This window comes from Vanellus vanellus (genome assembly GCF_965231255.1).
Source record: "Vanellus vanellus genome assembly, chromosome: 3".
Taxonomy (NCBI): Eukaryota; Metazoa; Chordata; class Aves; order Charadriiformes; family Charadriidae; genus Vanellus; species Vanellus vanellus.
In genome coordinates this window covers 66710084-66731790 of record NC_138907.1, presented here as the reverse complement: position 1 = coordinate 66731790, position 21707 = coordinate 66710084, and the positions used below count along the sequence as shown (strand labels likewise).

At 40.3% G+C, this 21707-nt stretch overlaps 1 protein-coding gene across 1 annotated transcript in view; it reads right to left on the bottom strand.

Annotated features, from left to right (window-relative positions):
- MOXD1 (monooxygenase DBH like 1) overlaps window positions 1-21707 on the bottom strand; it is a 60910-nt gene that overhangs the window by 11741 nt on the left and 27462 nt on the right. Inside the window, exons 5-8 of the mRNA XM_082481629.1 lie at window positions 7684-7863; window positions 5293-5395; window positions 2030-2196; window positions 436-627 (exon numbers count right to left, since the gene is read on the bottom strand). Coding sequence (XP_082337755.1) covers window positions 436-627; window positions 2030-2196; window positions 5293-5395; window positions 7684-7863 — 642 coding nt within the window. The remainder of the gene's footprint in view (window positions 1-435; window positions 628-2029; window positions 2197-5292; window positions 5396-7683; window positions 7864-21707) is intronic.

The following is a 21707-nucleotide window of genomic DNA, read 5'->3' as shown; positions in this document are numbered from 1 at the left end:
CTGGGGAACACCACTTGTGACCAGCTGCCAACTGGATTTAACTCCATTCACCACCACTCTCTGGGCACGGCCATCCAGCCAGTTTTATACCCAGTGAAGAGTACACCCATCCAAGCTATGAGCAGTCAGTTTCTCCAGGAGAATACTGTGGGAAACGGTGTCAAAGGCTTTACTAAAGTCTAGTCTGCTATAAGATTAAAGTTCAAATCAAGTAGTTGTGGACACCCAATGCACCCAAAGAATAGCTTGAATTGATCGTCCAGCCAGTTCCATAGCATCTCCTCAGACACTACAACTTTAATGTGTTAGTCACTCTATGATGTGAAAAATGAACAAAACATTTAAGAATTCTGTAGCAAAATTAATCCTAAATGTGAGTAAATGTTAAGCACGTGATCTAAAACACCTTCAGGGAAAGAATTAAGAGTGTCATACTGGCAAGATGGTTCTTTCTTCTTGCAGATACTGAAACTCCTGGAAATTGAAGTCAAATTCATCATCATAAGCAAGCAGCTTCTGCTCCTTGCCATTGTGGAAGTGGCGCATCCTGATAGCCCTGCCAGCAAGATGAGCATGAAGAAGTACAGCAAACACATGAATCCCAGCAGGTCGCTCAGCACCTAGAGCCTGGGAAGGGGAAACCAACATCATCAGTGTGCCCAGATGCAGTGTACAGAGTGAATTTATATTAATAAATGCATTTTACCTGCCCTCAGTTTACAGCAAAATGCAGTCTGGAGTAAAACCAGATCTTTATGTGAAATAAAGGTTTTATATACAAAGAAGCTTGGGTTTTTTCTGCATTTTTTTTTAAAAACACCATGTTTTAACTCCTAATGCACACAGGTTTTATGAAAATCAACTGGACTTCCAATAATTCTCAATAGATTAAGACTTTCAAGGGTATTATACTAGAACTTGCTCATTACTTTACTGCTATTGGCTGATACTGCTGAATGTGGATGTTGATTGTGAAAAAGAATTTCTATACAGTTATGAATATTATCATCAATATTGTGCCGAGGGAAGCACTCTAAATTAAGAGAATGCAATTATAATATAATCTACTCCCCATCTCCAAGTCAACTGGTAGTGAAATACTATAGGTTTATGTCTGAAACTTTTTTCCAGGTCAAAAACATTTTAAAATTAACTTTTCCAAATAGACACAAATCTGACATCACTCCCGTTCTAGCTGAGATCTACAGATCTGAACTTTTGGTATGCTGCACTGATTCTTGTTCAGAGCTCAAACTAGAAACAACCTGTTATCACAATACCTTTCAAATACAGCCTTAAGGTCAGAAACCTTGCTATAATAGATTACTCAAGTGTTTTCAGGCTGAAAAATGCTGTGACAATATGCAACATTTAGCACCACCAAGAACAAATCTAAATTCCATATCTAATTTCCACTTCACTCCAAACCACCTCGTAACAAGCATTGATTCAACGTTTCTCCATAATGACAAATTATATGAGAATCACCCATGATACTTTAATCACAGATTTTAGACAATACTTCCCTTATCTGTAAAGATATTTAGATTATCCTAATGAAACCAAGTGTTTAATGAATGCATAATTTTGTACTTTGGGCCATACAACAAAAACATTTCAGGTCTTTAGTTTCTGTGGTTAGTCTAAGAATACCTTTCAGGCTTTCACTTCACTATTAAGAGCCTTTCGCACATGCACAGATCTTAATTAGTCTCTCTCAACATTTTTTCTGGGCTAGCTATTCTGGGCTATTTATAGCTTTGCAATGTGTGCTTATAAATTGAACACACAATGAAACCATTGCAAGCACTGTGTCACCCAGTATTATTCATACCAGTAAAGCAGCCTGAATACTGAGCACCCCAAATACCCAGATCAAAAAGACTCAACATTCTGGAGGGCAGCATGTAGCAGATGCCTTTCTTCACATGTCTTTAACGGGTAACTATCAATCCTCCCAAGAAGTCAAAGAGGCTGTCTAAAACTATTTCTAGGAATGAAAACCAGTGGATTCAGGCAAGAGACATACCTCTTCCAGACATTCCAGTGTGCAGTGACCCTCTGACACAAATTCAGGCATGCCCGGTGGGATATTGTGGAAGAGGCTGACCCAAAGACCGGCTTCAATAACCCCAGCATCATATTTCCTTATAACTGGAGTATAAATTAACCTCAGACCAGAGTTATCTATCAAGCCTGCAACAAAAGAACACAGTCAGCCATGGCTGTAAATCAGTATTTAAAAAAAAAAAAAATCCAATCTTTTCACATTTTTCAAGGCTTGTCCTATGTTTTTTACATGAAAATTGAGGAATCGACCTCAATAACCTGGAAATGAGTCAAACCGTATGGAGGAAGTAATAAATAGGGGCAGCCCACAGGAGGGTTGTTAAACATGGTATGTTGATATCTGTGGTGCTCAGATGTGAATGAAAAATATGTGCTGCCCGTAGCCTCTGTGTCCCTTCCACTAAGTTATCCAACATGGACCTCAGAGAAAAGAAGGTAGATCACAGGCAGAGCAAACCATACAGGGAAATAATAAGACCTCAAAAGGTGCATGTGTACTTTTCAAATTAAATATTTAAGGCAGAGCTTAAAGTTGTTGTGTTTTGTTTTTCTTTAAAATTTTCAAGCCATGTGTCTTCTACTGGTGAATTTATCTATTCCTTAACCTTGAGCCCTAGCATTAATTACATTTTTTCTATGTTTGGATTGCTTGTCACATTACAGCATACCTCAGATGACCAAATACACCCTTTTTGCAATCTCCCCTATTGAGAGAGCATTGACTAAACATATGGAAATTGGCTTCCTAAACCCCAAGCTTGAAGATAATACCAACACCTTGCGTAAAGCAGACAGGAGAACTACACAGGATTTTAATGCTGCACTCACTCAAGGAATTCTCTTGATTTCAAAAAGTAGTTTAAGGAACCAGAGGCTGATGTAAAAAGGATGTGTTTTTTAAGAGTCAAAATTATATGAATCAACTTCATTCATCTAGATGTTTAGCCATATGCATTTATTTGTGTATCTACTTAGAATTTAAATTACCTTTATTATCTAGTCACTTATAATTATTTCTCTTGCAATAGCCATTTTTATTATGAAAGATACAAGCAAAAACCAAATTCATTTGTGTTGCACAAGCCCTACATTCTGTTAGCTCATCTTTTACCTTCTTGTTTGGTGTCCTTTTTCAAATTTCAGTTTTGAAAATTAAAACTGCAAAAAACATGCCAAGTATCTCAGAGAAGGTAAGAGGCTTCCTAGGGACCTATATCGGCCTTCTAAAAAACATAACAGACATAGCAGTGCCTGAAACCAAATTTTACATCAACATGAAATCAGCAGGCTATTTTAAGATAGGCAAATGACAGAAGGGCAGAGCAAGGACTAAGCTACCCAGTCACTAAAATACCTAAGAAAGAGTATTATACAATTGTTAAGGAACAAAGGCACACAGCCAATTAAGAGTGGTAATCAACTATGAGACATTCTGCAATATACAAATCATGACATTTCAGGTGATAGATATATACTGTCCTACAGCCTCCCATTTTTAACGTGTTTGGGAATCCATACTCATTCCCTTTCTGAAGCTATTTGTACAATCTCATCAACTTGAGTTTTTCCTTTGTGGCATTTCCCCTTCAAGCTCGTTGCTAACATCTAAATGCCAGAAATTTTTACGACATATAAGAGTTTTCGATAAACAATCTCAAAAGAGAACAACTTTCCGATTAAAAGTGAATGTTAAGGTTTTCATAAAGAGAAACATTCAAACCCAGCCAAGTTAGGAGCAGTTCAAACATTTTTGAGTCTAACTGGGAGCCAATGCTGACTACCAGTCTGAGTCACTTAGCAAAACATTACCCCGGATCACAACATGAGGCTAACAATGCAGCCTTTAACTGCGAGACTCAAGCTGGGAAAATGCAGATCCCGAAATGGGAAAATGCAGGTGACCCAGTGGCAGGTTGGGTGCTGTAGCAGGAGGACTCGTGTGCTCCCACCCGAAACAGCAGGAGCAGCCAGGTCTACTCCCTCCCACCCCTGGAATGATCTTATACCATGTCAGGTAGGAGAGAAACAAGACCTGGATTACAGACATCCCACTCTGCCCATGCTGTCTGAATTTGCCAGGTCTTTGGTGAGACTGTGTGTTCATGTAGGACTATCCCACCAAGGCAAAATTGTCCCCGTTGCTTAAAAAGGAAACAAAACATTATTGATTCCCAGTGTTTGTATGTGCCACTTGAACAAAAACAACAGTACCATACAGTACAGACAATTAAAATAAAATAGTGAATCTGGGGACTTGACTAATTCAAAAACTGTTTTTCCGCATGCGACTTCTCAGGCTTTCAGGTAATAGCTGATGGGAAAGCACGCAACATCAAGGATGCAAATGAACTTTACTGTATCCCGCATAAATGTGCATGCTGAAGAGCAAGACCCCGTCTTTAAATAAGAAAGTTTTAAGACAGTTCATCTCGAATAACAAAAAGAGGGGGAGTAACAGTAAGACAGAACACCATAAGCCACACAGAGGATTTTATTTAAACACATGGGGATGTAAAGACAGGCCAGTTCACTGTGCTGCATTGGATTATACTCAGTTCATATATAGCAATCACCAGAATATTCTCAGGTACAGTGGCTCATTATCTTTTGTTTAAGAACAAAAAAGTATCTTTCCAAAAGCCAGCTTCAAAGTTCCCTAGATTTTCTGGCGCTCCTCAGCTTCTTCCTTTTGCTTCTTCTAAATATAAATGAATTTTAGAAAGATGATTAAAAAACAGCATTGTAAATGAAAAGCTTATCTTTTAAGATAAACTGCTTTTACCCAGTGAATGATCTAGCAACCTAAGTCTATATTTCACCTACAGAAACTGCCCGCAGTTCAGGTAGTTTTTAAAAAAATGCTAAAAAAATTAAAAGGTTCATTCCCTGTGTTGCTCTCTCACTGGGTGCTGTGCTGCTCTCTCTCAGTCTGATTGGATTTCCCAGCAAAAGGAAAGGAGAGAGAGATAACATGAAGAATGTAGTGATAAAAGGGGATTTATTCACCTGGTCCACAACTCTTTGTATATCTGAATGTCCCACTGACTTCAGGTTAAGCTTTTGAGTGCAGTGGGAAAAACACTGGGAACCAGGAAGTACCGAGCAGGGAAAAATAAGCCTCAGCTTTGTATTTGCTCTGTTTGCCGCGCCGTGCAATGAGAAGCACTTGTGTCTGGCACATTTTCCCATCTTGCGTGTTTTAAAGAGTGTGAGGGTACAAACCTTCTGTGTATGATGGGTTGTCATAATGCACCTCCATAAGAACGAACTGAGGGTCAGCTGCTGTGCCAATGGACAAGCCAACATGAGGAGGGTAGGTGAAGCCCTGGAAATCAACACATGCTTAGAGAGTTAAGGTATTTTTGCCATGGCTAAGGGTTAATTTCTTTTTATAAATGCATCCACTCTTTTTTGCAATGATGCAAGCATATTCATGATAAAATTTACAAAGGTAACTTCTTTTAAATCGTTCTGAACGTGGCATTGTGGCATAATATATTTATTATATACTCAATGCACTAAATAATTATGTCAACACAAAATAGTAGATCCCACGCTTGCTAGAGGATAAAGCTCTGAGGCAAACTGGTCTGACCTTGCCACTGACCCTGCTTTGAGTAGGAGGCTGGACTAGAGTCTTCTTGAGGTCCCATCCAACCTGCATAATCCAGTAATCTTATGATTATTTATCCTGCATTTATTGCTTGAGAGGAAAAGGAAAATTCCGTTTTAAATGTATAAACATTGCATCATCAAGCAGTTAGTCTGACAATGAAACCCTTATGAAAAGGTGGATCTACACTTTAAATGTTCCCAGTTTCTAAAAGCAGTAATTTCCAGTGAACACTGAGGTTGTACATAATGAGGTTGTTTTTCCAGCACAAATCACTGCATTCTAAGTAAAATGATTTGAATAATAAAGATGATTTTCATGGCTACATTTAGCTTAGCAGGCCATGTGCAAACCAAATAGCTCTGTACAGTGCAATAGTTTGTGCTGGACCCACTGTCCCCAAACGATGCTCCTTTGGACAAGCTCTGGTCAGACCCCGTGCACTGAACCCCATTGACTGCTGGGACGTGCTGGGTTCACTCTTGCACGTTCAGTTTAACTTCATCCCAAAGGGGGCTGTGCAGGTTCTCAAACCACTCGTGATGATAAACAGCGTGGTAAGTGGGCATAACTGGGAGATTTATTTCAAAAGCTCACTCCTGATTCAAACTCAAATACCAGTGTCTTCTAAGTGAACTCAGTTACCAAATACCAGAATTAATCTGCATCATTTTATAGTATATGGCTAATATTTTAATATGCAATATGAGATTCTAACTTCCTGAAATGTACAGTTTGACATCCCAACTTTATTATGCTTGATGGACATCAATGAATTAATCGTAGTATATAGTAATAAAAATTATCACCTCCATTCTGCGTAAGAGTAAACTGAAGTAAGTGAAGCGAATACTCCAGTAAACCTGAATTTAACCCAGATTCCCCTCTACAGATCTTTAACAACGGGATCATCCTTGCAAAAGCCTCCATAGTGCTTGTCAAATAATAACTTATTTATATGAGTTTTTTATTTCACTTAGATTAAGACACTTTAAAGTACAAATACTAGGTCAGAGCATAGCTGATGGCGAAAATGCACAAAGCATACATCAGGAATAATGCTCATAGTGGATTAAACCTCTTTTGATGGGTTCGTGTGGCACCTCTGGCTTCCTCACACTGCAGCACTCCAAGATGGTTTTGGAATGCAGAATGGCAAACGAAGGCTCCAGAAACTGTCGTCACCCCTGTCCCACTCTGTGCCCACACCATCGTTTGTGTGGGCACACGGTGAATCGAGGAGTTAAGAAGGGGTGGGATTCTTTTGGCAGTAATGCCGCCTTCTGCCAGCTGAAAGCATCAACTGCAGCCTAAATTAACATATGGCATAAGCTGAAAACACAGCCTGGGTTCAACATGGCATCAGAGACTATGTTTTCTGTAGAAATGTCCCATTGCCATGAGCAAAGTGGTCCTTGTGCTGGCTCTGCACGGACACAGGATCACTGCTATGCTGAGATGATGTCTCTTTGGGCTGGGTAGGAAACTTCAGAGTGATATGCCTGAATGGGGAAATACTGTAACCAGGTCCTGGTGAAGCACAAAAGGAATTAAATCCACGTCTAACTTCATTTGGAAAAATCTTGCCTCCGTGTCTTTTATGCAGTTACCTACAGAGACTTGCTTTTCTTTCTGTCATTCTCCACAGGTAACAGATACTGGTCATTGTAGGAGGCAGTGTATTTCCAATCAGATGGGCCAAGCTGACACAGCAACAGACTTCCATGCTCCCAAGTCATCTTCTTCCCCTAAGGCATCAACTCTCTCTATACAATTTTCACTAATTTTGGCTTGTCATTTGGAATATTCATTGCATTTCATACTTAAGAGGCCAATAAGAAGTTGAGGACTTTCTGGTGAGGCATTTAGGGATTGTGATTGTGTACCCTTAAAAACAGACAGATTAAGTAATCACTAATATACTAGGAAGAAGCTTCATTATGACACACACCATCCTAAAGCCCCATTGATGAACCATGCTAGACAGACATTCATCCTACCTCTCCTCCAATGGCCCAAGCAAAAATGACCGTCTCACATGTAAGAAAAGCGTCTGGCATGTTGGGGTGGTAGCACTCATGTCCGTAGTCCAGCACGCTGTCATTCAAATTGCTGCTGCACTGGTAGAGCAGGATATGGTGCACCAGATTCTCATGGCCTTTCTGGATCAATGGCTCAACCTGTTAATGTTAAAATGAAAAAGAAAAAGAAAGAAAACACATCTCAGATGTGACTACTTCAATCCAGGTATGCAGATGGAACTAAAAATTATATAGTGCATTTATTCTAAAAGAGGAGAGTTGCCGTTAGGTTGTAGTTAGGTTGAGATGTTACTTCAACACTCTGCATCCTGAAGCATTAAAGATGTCTTTGCCCAAGAGCATCAACAGAGGACATGAAGAAAATTCTATCATCTTGACGAAACCTCTGTTGCCATCTGTCTTGCTCTCTCTTCTCCCACTCCAGTCTGGCACTGTTACTTGTCTTTGTCCCTGCACAATCTTGTTTAGCCACATTACAGCATGAAGGGGATATAAACCAGCTGAATGTCTGTTCAGCTAAACCAGCTTGGTATCTGAACTACTCAGAACTTTTCATCCTCATTTCTGCCTCTTTTGTACTATTTCAGGCTAGAGCTGCCCAGAGATTCCATACATCTAGGGCGAGCCTGGAGGTATACCCCACGTTCCTCAGCAGCTCCAGATGGACTTTCACATCTTTCTGACATCTACAAGAAATTAGAATTATTTTACAATCCACTCAGTTGTAAAGACTTTATTAACATGAAGTCATTCCTGAGAGGTTGGGTGCTCCAGCCTGTTTATGGCAGTCATGAGCTGGAGGGCTCTCAGGGGTGCCCCAGTGCCCCCAGTATAATTTGACCATCGAACTTTAGGGTAAGCTGAAATTATTTCATTCTCATTAAACAGTGTTCACTCTCTATTTGGATGGATGATGTTAAATCATCTCTGTCAGAGATGACATCCCTGGGGCAAACATGAATACTTCTGAAAAAAAAAGTATTTTGTTTTTCAGAAAGATCGTATTCCACAAAATATCAGCAGATAGAAAAAAGTATTAAAATGAAAGTTTTTCACTTGCTTTACTTTCAAAGATTGCATCCCTTTCTACCATACCTACCTTCAAGTTGAATAAGATAAACATTAATGTTTTCACAAGAAAACTAAAGCTTTGGCAACGTAACTCTTAAGATGTAGGGTGCGATGTGGTATTGCCTTTTAATACGAGGAAAGAGAAGGTATTTTAAACAGGCAAAAAAATGTATACACATCTTAACTTTGCATCCATTTGTTTTGCACGCACATGAACCCCAGCTACCAGAGAACCACAACAGGGTAAGCAAGAACAGTATATTGCACTATTAAAATATTGTCAGCACAATATTGTTACCAGAAATTTATCTCTCTGCACTTTGTTCAAACTGCTACACCAATTACAAAAGAGGAAGGGCAGGAAGAAGCAACCAGAGCCCGTGCATATCAAGACCACCCTCGTTGATATGAGTCTGCAAAAAACCATTGAAGTTGGGCTCTCGGGGAGTCCAGCTGCTGCTGAGTACCTGCATGTCTGTCCAAGAAGTGCACAGCCCAAAACCACCCACTTCACTGCACTTAGAAGTCAGTGGAAGAATGCCAATTTACACGGATGCATGAAAGTTTTGTTCTCATGGCAAGACTGAAATACTTCAGAAGAGATCTTCTGTACTGTTCTCAGTAATCCCTATTTCAGTTAGCGTTACCATCGCCATGAATTACTGTACTATGGCTATAAAAGTTATTCTTGAAGGAGATAAGCATCAGTTTTCCCATCAGATAAGAGTTTATTCCCAAATGTATCAGACTGACTGACAAAGATTCAGAAATTCATTTCAGCTTCACGTTCCTTCTTCCCTTTGCTCCTTCGTATACCTGCATATTTATCCAAATACCGCACAACCAAAACATACTCAGATCATGACAGACTATACATTAAATAGCAGTATATAGCTCAAGAATTCAGAGGTTCCACATAATGTCAGGGAAACGGTTATGGAAATATTATCGCTGGATCTACCAAGAAAAAAGATTATTTTTGTCCCAACATGTGAGAGTTCTGCCTGCTGCTACAAGATCCCAGCACCTGCTGTGCTTACAAGCACTACTTCAAAACCAACTTCCCCTCAAAACAATGGGACATCACCAAAATTAGAAACTCACATCCTGTCATCGCTTTCTTAGTGTCGGTTACCTAAACAATAACAGCACTTCAAAAAGTAGGTTTGTTCAGCTTTCTTTACTGAAGAAAAGAAAAAAAAAAAAAAACTAGAACAAATCCTTAAGCATCTTTCTGATGCATCTTGTAGGACAATTTATATTCTTCAGATGCACAAATAAATAACGAAAAGCAGCAGTGAAGTTGCACTTTTTACACATTTTTATTACAACTTGGTTAAAGAGGAGCCACCTTTCTCTCTCCCCTTTTAAACAGAGAGAAAAAAAGAAACTATTCGGATTGGTGAAAAATCTATGAAGAAAAATCTTAGGAAAATCTCATTAATCACAAATTGTTCATTTCCCAGAAACGTATGGAAATATCTTAATGGCCATCTCCCTAAGGATCACAGCATCATTTCTGGTCAAAATGAGAGAAGGAAGAGAAGCAGACCCCCTAGACATGTTGGACTCCCTTTCTCTGATCCAGTGAATATCTAACTGTATTTACTCACTAGAATAACTTCAGCAGAAAAGAAAATTAAGAAATAGTATTTGATTCTCTAGTGTAGTGATTAACTGGAGCAGGGATTTAAACTTGCTGTTCTACATCCCAGGTGAGTACTGCCCTAGTTACTCAGCCATTTGTTATTTTAGCTTATAGAATAAGTTGGCTGTTTAGGCTGCTTCCCTCTTCCTCCCTCACTTTCCACAAAGAGCATCTGTGCAGTTTAGTTTGCTACAAGCTGAACAGAATTTCCCAAACCTTTTTTTTTTTTTCCCAAATAAACAAAATTCTTGTTTTCCGGCCAGCCTTACGGACAATGATGAACAATGACCGAGTTCCTCAAATAGGGGGCCAAATTCAGCAAATCGCTAATGCATTTAAATGTGCACGTAAGTAGTCACAGGTGTAAAATTAGTTGCTAGAGCAGGTATCTACAATTAAATATCTAGATCAGAGTGGCCTGATTCCCAGACTACTTGCAGCCTCAATGAATGATAACACAATTTGAAAGGGCTCACCTCCTACAAGGTTATTCCTATTTTAACAGCCCTTTATCAGCCTTGATCCCTAACTATAGGTGTTCTTTTTTAAAACCTGGACTGATTAATGCACACGTGCAAAGTTTCCAGTTATTTGAGTTTTTTAAGCACAAACTTTTTGGTTCTTCGATAGTCTTTAATCCCCAAATCACACAACTGAAAGCTAAGCTAAACTAAGGTCTGCTTTTGCAGATCTCCAGTCACAATACTGGTGGAGGAACCCTGAAAGGTCACCATGACTCTTGTTAATTTGTCTCGGGAAATAGTGCAACTTTGAGAATACTCATGAATTTACTGTGGTAAATTAGGGCAAAGGAGAAATACAGAAAAAAATGTGATAAAAGTAGACATAGTAGGCAGATTTAAGTGAACAATTAGTTTTTATTTGGATTCTTATTTATACATAGCCTTGTTTACTCTGTTCTTATAGTGTAAGAGGACTCTCAAATGACGGTTTCAGCCACCGATAACTTGAGCAATTTAGATGAGTTGTGGTGAAAATTGGAATCCGCCTTTCACTTTCAATAATTATGAGGACACCTGTGACTTTGAAATGTAGTTCCTTCCTCTTTCCTTGGTAATTCCTACCCGTAATTCCTACCCACCTCTTGTTAGCCAAGGGAGTCAAGAAAGAGGCTGGAATGAGACTGAAAGGGAATATGCATATAACCACCTGTTTTCCCCGTTTTGCTTCATTCTTTGAGGTTCATCTGTGGCGCTTTCACTGTTGCTGACATGCAAGGAAGACCCAGCTGTCAGGGTTCATCTCTTTGCCATGTCGTGAATGAGCCTGCAGAGATACTGCACCACCGGGGCACCTCGGTGACTTCTTCCCCTGCAGGCAAAGTGCATTTTCTGCTTGACATTTCCTGACTGCCAGAGGCTCAGATAACAAAAGCCTATATCCACCATAGATCAAAATGCTGAAAGCATTTGGGACTGCAAAAAATAAGCGTGTGCAACGAGACACGGTCTCCCCTGCTTTTCATGAAACCCACAGAAAGAAGCTCCTGTTTTATTATTCATGATGACTTACTTTCTGCATCCTTTCTACCTTTCTTGAAAGCCTGGGCGAAAGATCTTTCTAACCGACCACACTGACATATATGAACCTATCTGACTCCCACTAACAGAGATAAAAAGTAATAGATATACTCTAATCCACCACCACATCAAATCAGGGTTTCCAAAGATGGAGGTATTTAAAATACACTGCATTCAAATGCAAAACGCAGACGCTGCCTTCTGCAACCAAAATTATGGGTTACGGTTACGGTGTGGGATTAGCATGACCTGTACTCATCAGGCAGGTTGAGAGGTTTTACAGAGCTCCTGTACTGTATCTCTTAGCACTTCTCAAAATACTGAATTTCAAAGGATATAACGAACACATTTTCCATTTATTATCAAGTTAGTTGATACAGATAAGACATGTGCTTTCCACCTGTTGGTTTAACAGAAGCTCTATTCTAGTCAACCGGCTGACATCGCATGAACAAAGAAAATGCTTATATCTGCCAGTGCTGGGTTACTCAGCTTCAATTTTTCTTGCTCTCTTCTGTATTTCCTATTATCCCTTTGCCCACTGCACAAACTGAACGCACCGCATGTCTTTGTTTCTTAAAAAAAACAAGCCAAAATTGTAACATAATAGACCCTTGCATCTCAAGCTGCTAATAAGCATACTAATGGATGTGTATTAAACAGGATGAAAATGCAAACAGCTCAAATGATCCGAGAAGTTAGATTCCCAACACGGGAAAAACATCTCCAGAAACCTGGAAGCCTTTCTTGCTTATTCCTGTTTTTCTCCCTTTTTATTTGCTTTGCTTTATTTGATGTTAACAGCTGTGGTTTCTTCTTCATGCCTGCTTGCGCAAATGATGAAAGGTAGTAAACTACATCCACAGTCTCCCCATAGCGTCCCTGTTAGAAAATATAGCCCACTGAACTCCAGAAAACAAAACACTGAATTTATTTTTATATACAAAAATGGCAACAGGTTTTTTATCTTGCTGGAGTGATGCTTCTACACTGAAATGCCAATGAAAAATATGATATGATTTTTTCCGTCTTGAAAGGTAGCTTCAAGTTAATCTTACATTGTAAAGATGCTGTGGGATGGTATATTGCCATATAAATGATTCTGACTAAGGCCACAGCCTTATACAACACCTTGTGCATGTAGCTGGCAGTAACACGGGGAAAAAACATTATGCTATAATCTCAAATCTGAGAGCAAATATTTGACACAATATTTTGTTCTGGCACTGTTGCATCTAAGAGAGTTTCCAGCCTGTGGTTGGTTATTTTATGTATATAAGTTTGCCACGTACATGATTAACTCAGACCAAAAAGTGATGGTTGTGAAACTGAGTACTGGCTGAGTTTAGTTGAGAGAATTTTTGTAGCAAAAGATCAAGTTATAGGGTCTCTGCTTTCTATATTCGTCCTCAGGAAGAACTATTACCTTCTTACTGATTACTATGGTCTTTGTACTTGTTTCACAAACATGTACCACCTACATCCATTGAAATATTTGTCTAACTTAGAAAAAGGTAGACACAATGTCTTCTTATTAGGAATCATCAAGATTTTTTTATGATTTTTTTTTTTCTTTTCAGAAGTGTAGTTTTGGAATGAACAAATATTTATCTAAAACATCTCTTTTAAGGTTTTAGATTTTTCATCAGAAAAGCAAATACTTAGAATACTTGGCTTAATAAAGTTGGGTCTTTTTCAGCAAAAAACTCCGCGTATTCCAGAAAGAAAACCCTCAATAATAATATGGTTTTATTGCCATATAAATGTTCTGAAAGAAACACACTAGTTGCTTTCTGCCTAACATTGCTTCTTGCACACAACCCAGAGGTGTGCTGAGCAAAAACCCAGGAGCTGTAAACATGCCTCTGAGCTGGGGTAGATGTTTAAGTCCATGACTCCAGGGCAGACTAGGATTTTAACCCTAATAACCTAACAGCTATCTCATGTCAGGAGAAAAGCCTGCCCAGGCCAGCGTCACGTCTGGGACACTAATCTGCTGCAGACTTTCAGCCCGGAGTTCAGGCATCCCGGGGTCAGGCAGGGACCACCCTCCCAGCGCCCCCACCCCATACCGTATGTCAGAAAGCATTAAGTGAATGCCACAGAGTAGTTAGGGCTGAAAGAGATACCTCCAGTGCTCACCCGGCTGCAGTCTAGCATGGACTGGCTCCCATAATCTTTCCTGAGATCAGCCGTACCGGTTGCATGTACACAGCTAAGTGCCCATTGCTGGGTTTCTCACTGTATAGTCCAAATCCTAAATCAGTCTTCATTACTAACAAAGCCCTTTAAATTGCTGTCTGTCCCAAGCGCCTCTGAATTTATACTGTGCTGCTCACTTAAAAAGGTGTATATTTTGGTGAGTGAATTGCAGGAGGCGGATCAAAGCCACTCTTTCTGGTTCACTGATAGTCGTGTACCACGGGCAGCATTGCTGCTTAACTTGAGTTGTCCTTCAAACACAAAAATGTTCATCCAAATTATTTTCACACACATTTTTCGCATCTGCCAGTTGGAGGAAAATACAACCTGTGACATATCTTGCTTCTTGTATTTTAATACAAAAGAGATGGAGATGAGAAAAAGGTCCAGGCAACAGCAACCATCTCCACCCCCAATCTCATAATGTGATTAGGTAAGGTTTCCTTGGAGGATGGAAATCTTCCAGACCAAAAATAGAGGTTCCATACAACTTAAGGCATTTAAATTTGCATGATTTGTCCTTAATATGTGTGGAGGAGTTTTTTTCCAAAGCAAGATTCAAATATAAGACATAATCCCAAGTTGAAGTAACAGTGCTGACTTGTTTATTTATTTATTTAAGCTATATTGTTGGCATTTGGGTTTAACTGGTTTTGGGTATACTTTAAAATGCAGAACAAAAATTCTAACATCATTGTGGAGAAAAAGTCCTTACCACATGAATGGAAAACCTTATTCAAAGCACAGATATTTCCTGTTCTTGGCGTAAAGAAGAAAGGATCTGTTTACTCCGTGACTGCGTTATTCAATGAAGGCTCTTACTATAGTTTTATTAGTATACCGCATTAAGAAGCAATTACCACACCTCCACTTCAAGCTGGAGAATTTTTACTGGAAAAGAATATGTACTTTCAGGTAAAAGTTACTGTTGCTGGGCTGTTAGCATAGACAGGAGGCTGTATTTCTAAATTCACACAAACCCTTCTGTCCCCACATGCTACTGCTAATGATTACACTGTAAATCCAGAATTTCACATTTTTCACTGTGCAAAACAAGTATTTTAATTAGGAAAGAGGAATCAAACAACACAGTACCGAATAAAAGCAAACAGTTAAAAATAAGAACTAGAGATAGGTTTAGGGCTTCTTGTTCTCACTGCCGTCAAGTCCATTCCTAAATTCTTATTCCTAATTAATTCACCTGGAACTCTACCACTCATAGAGTTTCAGACTTTAAAGGCATGCAGTAATTTAGACTAAACCCAAAAGAAGTATACCTCAGAGAAATATTCATAAAACGTTGTTTCTGCCTGAGGTATGTCTGAAGATCTAAGATAAGGCGTTTAGTAACAGTTAAAAAGTATAACCCTGAGGAGCAATCTGATAAAGAGCTCAGGTCAAGAAAGAACATGTTTCATTCGGTTACGCTTCCTGGCAATACACTCGTTGCGCTCCTAAGCAGCACAGACACCGGCAGAGTGGTTGTGGTATTCGGTACGGCCATAGAGTCTCAGCACAATTGACACAGACCAAGCAGAATTAATGGGCAATTAATCAGCAACATCATTACTTTCTTGCGAAAACAATATAATAATAAAGTAATATGTAACCAAATACATTCCAGGTCTAAAGCCAAAATGGGTAGTCTATAAAGAGTTTATATACATTCAACAGGAAAATATAATTTGAATAGTATAAATAATAAAGTCAATGCAGGTACTCCCTTTTGTTCATGAAATCACCATTCATGCAAAGTGATGTCTATCCATTTCTTTGAGATGGCAATGGAAGAGGTTTTAATTCTTTTGTATGACTGCAAAATATTCCCTTTGATCGTGTATCTTAATAAGATTATACTTTTTCTCCTCCTGCTTGGGAGTGAACACGCAGCTTTGCCCGAAGACAGAGCACGTGAGAATTTACAGGTGTCCGCTTCTTGTTTTACACATACTGGGGTATACTGTTAGGAAGTGTGCTTTCTGACAAGGAAATGCTGACTTCTGTGAAGGACTACCAAAAGGGAACACACACAAGAAAGGCCTTAGGCATTCATAGATTAGTTTGGGTTGGAATGGACCTTTAAAGGCCATCGAGTCCAACCCCCTCTGCAATGAGCAGGGACATTTTCAATTAGATCAGCGTGCTCCAGCCTGACCTTGAATGTTTCCAGGAATGGGGCATCTGCCACCTCTCTGGGCAACCTGTTCCAGTGTTTCACCACCCTCTTCATAAAAAAATTCTTCCTTATATCTTGTCTAAATCTACCCTCTTTTAGTTTAAAACCATTACCCCTTGTCCTATCACAAAAGGCCCTGCTAAAAATTTTTTCCCCATCTTTCCCGTAGGCCCCCTTTAGGTACTGGAAAGCCGCTATAAGGTCTCCCCAGAGCCTTCTCTTCTCCAGGCTGAACAACTCCAACTCTCTCAGCCTTTCCTCATAAGAGAGGTGCTCCAGCCCTCGGATCATTTTTGTGGACTTCCTCTGGACCCACTCTAAGAGGTCCATGTCTTTCTTGTGCTGAGGGCTCCAGAGCTGGACACAGTAGTCCAGGTGGGGTCTCACCAGAGCAGAGTAGAGGGGCAGAATCACCTCCTTTAACCTGCTGGCCACACTTCTTTTGATGCAGCCCAGGATGTGGTTGGCCTTCTGGGCTGCGAGCTCACATTGCCAGCTCACATCCAGCTTTTCACTCACCAGTACCCCCTATTCCTTCTTGGCAGGGCTGCTCTCAATCCATTCATCCTGCAGCCTGTATTGATACCGGGGTTGCCCCAACTCAGGTGCAGGACCCTGCACTTGGCCTTGTTGAACCTCATGAAATTCAAATGGGCCCACTTCGGGAGCCTGTCCAGGACGCTCTGGATGGCATCCCATCCCTCAGGCATGTCAATCACACCACTCAGCTTGGTGTCATCGACAAACTTGCTAAGGGTGCACTCGATCCCATTGTCTATGTTGTTGATGAAGATACTGAACAGTCCCAATACGGACACCTGAGGGACACCACTTGTCACTGATTTCCATCTGGACATTGAGTCATTGACCACTACCCTCTGGATGCAACCGTCCAACCAATTCCTCATCCACTGAACAGTCCACCCATCAAATCCATACGTCTCAAATTCAGAGATAAGGATGTTGTGGGGGATCGTATTAAAGGCCTTACAGAACTCCAGATAGACAACAGCCATAGCTATTCCCTTGTCCACTGATGTAGTCACTCCATCATAGAAGGTCACTAGGTTCGTCGCAGGACTTGCCCTCGGTGAAGCCATGCTGGCTGTTTCAAATCACGTCCTTGGCCTCCACGTCCTTGGCCTTACTGTAGCTTCAAGGAGGATCTGTTCCATGATCTTCCCAGGCACAGACGGGGGGTTGAGAGGTCAGTAGTTCTCAGGGTTCTACTTTCTACCCTTTTTAAAAATGGGTGCAATGTTTCCCTTTTTCCAGTCACCGGGGACTTCACCTGACTGCCGTGACTTTTCCAATATCATGGAGAGTGGCTTGGCAACTACATCAGCCAATTCCCTCAGGACTCTGGGATGCATCTCATCAGGTTCCACAGACTTCTGCATGTTCAGGATCCTCAGGTGCTCACAAACCTGATCTTCTCTTACCGCGGGAGGAACTTTGCTCCATCCACTAAGGAGGTGTGGGGAGAGAGGTTGGCAGCGAAGACTGAGGCAAAAAAGTTGTTGAGTACCTCAGCCTTCTCCTCCTCTGTTGTTACCAGTTAGCCAGTCTTGCTCATCAGGAGGACTATGCTTGCTTTGACCTTCCTTTTCTGTCTGACGTACCTGTAGAAGCCCTTCTGATTATTCTTTACATGCCTTGCCAAGTTCAGCTCCAGCTGCACCCTGGCTTTCCTGACCCCATCCCTACACAATCGGGCAGCATCCCTATGCTCTTTCCAGGATATCTGTTCCTGCTTCCACTGCCTGTGCATCTCTTTCTTGCCCTTTAATTTGACCAGCAGGTTTCGATTCAGCAAAGCCAGTCTCTTGTCCTCCTTTCCTGATTTCTTAAACCTGGGGATCAAGAGCTCTTGCGCTCAATAGAAAGTGTCCTTAAGGATCTGCCAGCTCTGTTCTGCTCTCTTGTCCCCGAGGGCAGTTTCCCAGGGAGTCCTATTGACTAACTCCTTGAAGACCTGGAATTTTGCTGTCCTAAAATTCAGGGTCCTGACTTTACTCTTCCCCTGACCCATATCCCTCAGGATACTGAGCTTCTACAAGATACTGAGCTGCTACAAAATACAAGATTCGGATACTGAGCTTCTACAACAGTCACCAACCTGGACCAACATTCTGGCACCTAAGTTTGCTGAAGGGAAAGCATGGGATAAAATAACCACAAGGCTCGTGATTTTGACATGACATGGCCTCCTGAGTCAGCAGAACAAATCTCGGGAACTATTGCTCATAACCCTCTAAAAATTGATATTTACAGGGTTAACATACAAACGTGAGCTGGCTTACAAAATAAGTGTGGTTAGGTAATGCCTATGTTAATACTATGATTTCTGCAATTTCTCACCCTGAGCTAGACCCTGGTACCCTTGTGTAGGGCTCCAACACCCCTCATCGGCACCCATGAAGTCACAGAATAAGGCCCATTTTCAGATGACATAATTCTTTTGAAGTCTCTTGAGACTGTATTAATTCTCTAGAAACCAAAACTGTAATTGGCACTTCATAAAACACAAAGACACAATTCCAGTCCAAGCAATTTAAGAGATAGTAATGGAAAAGTCACTGAAATGAGTGGTCGGAGAAAGGAGACTTCAGAGCATTAGTTGGCAGTTCATAATAATTTATGTTTTCTCAGGTTAGGGTGTTTTGGGTTTGGGGTTGGTTGGGGTTTTTTTGGTGTATTTTAGTTAGATCTAAAATGTAAATTATTTTCGTACCAGGTAAAACCACTTCAGTCTTGGTGCAAAGAGAAACTATGCACCATCTGCCTGTGGTTCAGTTGCCATCCATGTGGATTTTGATGTCATGTATGCTATGTGTGGATGTGGTGAAGTGGTATTGTCTGACTATTGTCTGTCTATTTTTCCACTGTTATTAATGTTCTTTCTTTCTGTTCTACCCCTGGGGGTAAAGGAATCTACGCTCTGGACATAACTGCGGCTACTGTGCATTGCAAGTGGAAGCAGAGATGGAGAGGGTATCCTGACATTATTCTCTGAAAACTAACCCCAGTAGCTAATGCTGGGGTTGCAGAGTGAGAGGTCAGTACTGAAGAGAAACACTTTAAACAGTTAGATCGGAAATTAAATTTCTTCCCCATTTAAATGACATTGGAGCAATTAAATGTGGCCCCACAGAAAATTTGCTTAAGGTGTTACTGCGATATGACTTGTCTGAATTAGAAAGTTGATCTTAAGAAGCAACGTCAAGATGTCAGTAGGACCAAGGTAGATCTGTTCTGTGATGCATCCAGACACCTCACACTGTGCAAGCCCCATCAAGTCAGATTTTACTAACTATGAACCTGCTGTTCTGGTATTTGCGCAGAAGCTGTCTTACAATCACTCATCTAAGGCCCAGTTCCACTCTGAAATATTTTATTGCCTGCTAGGATAAGAAGTGTGGATCGGTTGGCTGCAGGCAACACCTAGGCACAATTTTCTTATCTTTCCAGTGCACTACCTGATCACAGGCTTACTCTAAAACCATACACAAAGCTAAGGATGAGGAAGAAGAAACAAAGACATGGTACAAGACAAAGTGGGGTTTATCAATAGCAATCCTCTCCTGAAGATCACTCCACAAATCATCTCAGAATTGGGAGGTGAAACTCAGAGAGCTTCACAGAAATTGTACCCTCCCCTTCTCCAAGCGCGGTGTTGGTGACATTTCAAGTTAAGGCTCCTGTCATCTAACACTTGTATGTAACTAGAAATTACATAACTTCTGACTTTCATTTAACCAGAAAAATCACATAAAATACATATTTTCCAACCACATGCTGGCGTAGTCAATACATTGCCATAATGGATGGTTGTTGTTTTAATTAAAAAAAGAAAAATTAAAGAAACTGGATTAAATTAGCTAGATGTTCAAGTTTGATGATGACAGAAATGAAGTAGATTTATTTTTGCATACCAGTACGGTATAAATAATGCAGCAATAGCTGCATAGTTTAAGTATTGTAAAGACATACAAGTGAAATGAAGGAAGAATACCACAAAATAAGAATATGTTTCAATAAGAAATATGAAGTTTGGTGTGACAGTAAAATCTGTGGTCATATGTAGTTTCATCTTTGATCACAGAATGAAATATTATATGAAATAATTTTTACATATGAAATAATTTAGCAGAATATGAGAGAAGACAGTATTTCCGTTGTTCCCTGAGAGAGTTGCTTGGGAAACTTTTAATTTCCAGCCAGTTCAATTATATGATTCTTTAACACTGCAAAGAAGCCTAATGGGCCGATTCAGGCTTGCACTGAAGAGACAGCCCTCCAGATCAAAGGGCAGATAGCTTGCAAGCTCTGCAGCATAAGATGATCGTCTGGTTGCCAATCTAATTTACCGAGGCTGAAATTGCTTTGCAGGGGAACATACAGGAAAATACAGAACATTTGTTTACGTCAGGCTGCATGATGCAATTTGCTACAGTTATCACATTTAGCCAAACGTAAAAGTTCAAGCCAGAGAGCAACAAGCAGTTACTGTCTGGTATCACTCAAGTTAAAAATCAGTGCCCTCATTTAGGTACTGAAGGCTACAGGCTGCCCTTCTGGCTTTCAATCAATCAGTCTCTTAAACTGGAGTCCCTTTGTATTTTCACACTGGGGTCTTTGGTATTACTAAAGCATTCCACTGTCAAAAAGCAGAGTTACCCTTGGCAACAAGTTTTTTTGGAGTTTTTACTTCCTTATCAGAGATTGCTCTGAAACTGAACATGAAGATTAACAGGCAGCTGCTGGTGGGCTCTAATGCAGCTCTTTCTTTAATTGAAAAGCGGCTCCCGTTCTAAGGAGATCAACGATGGAAAACTTTGGTGCTTATATAAAAATATGCCCAATGTAATGCTCCTCAGTTAATGCTAAATAATTAAGTTTTTTTCTGGTGATATGCTTGGCCTGTTTCCCCTAGTCACATCCTAAGTTGAGTGCCAAAAAACTACATAGGCTTATGGTTGAGAAAAATCCATTTCTCCTAAAGGCAAATTTAAAATAAAAAGGTTTATTTTGCAATTTTTGCTGCTATCACAATCTCTTCTGTTCCCTGACCATTTTGGTGGGACACATGTCCCCTGACTCATCGATCCGAGAGCTACATATGTAATACAGGCTGGTTATTTGGGTTTTCTCTTCAGTCAGTGAGGAAAGAGACTGAACCATACAGGGGATGCTTGATCTTATATATTTCAGACACCACCTCTAGGATGATACAAATGGCTATTTTTTGCTACTGTAAGGTCATTTACAGAGCTGGCTCAGACCTGTAGATAAGACAAGTTAGATGAGAGGAAGCCCATCTTTGTGGTTGGAAATTTACCGT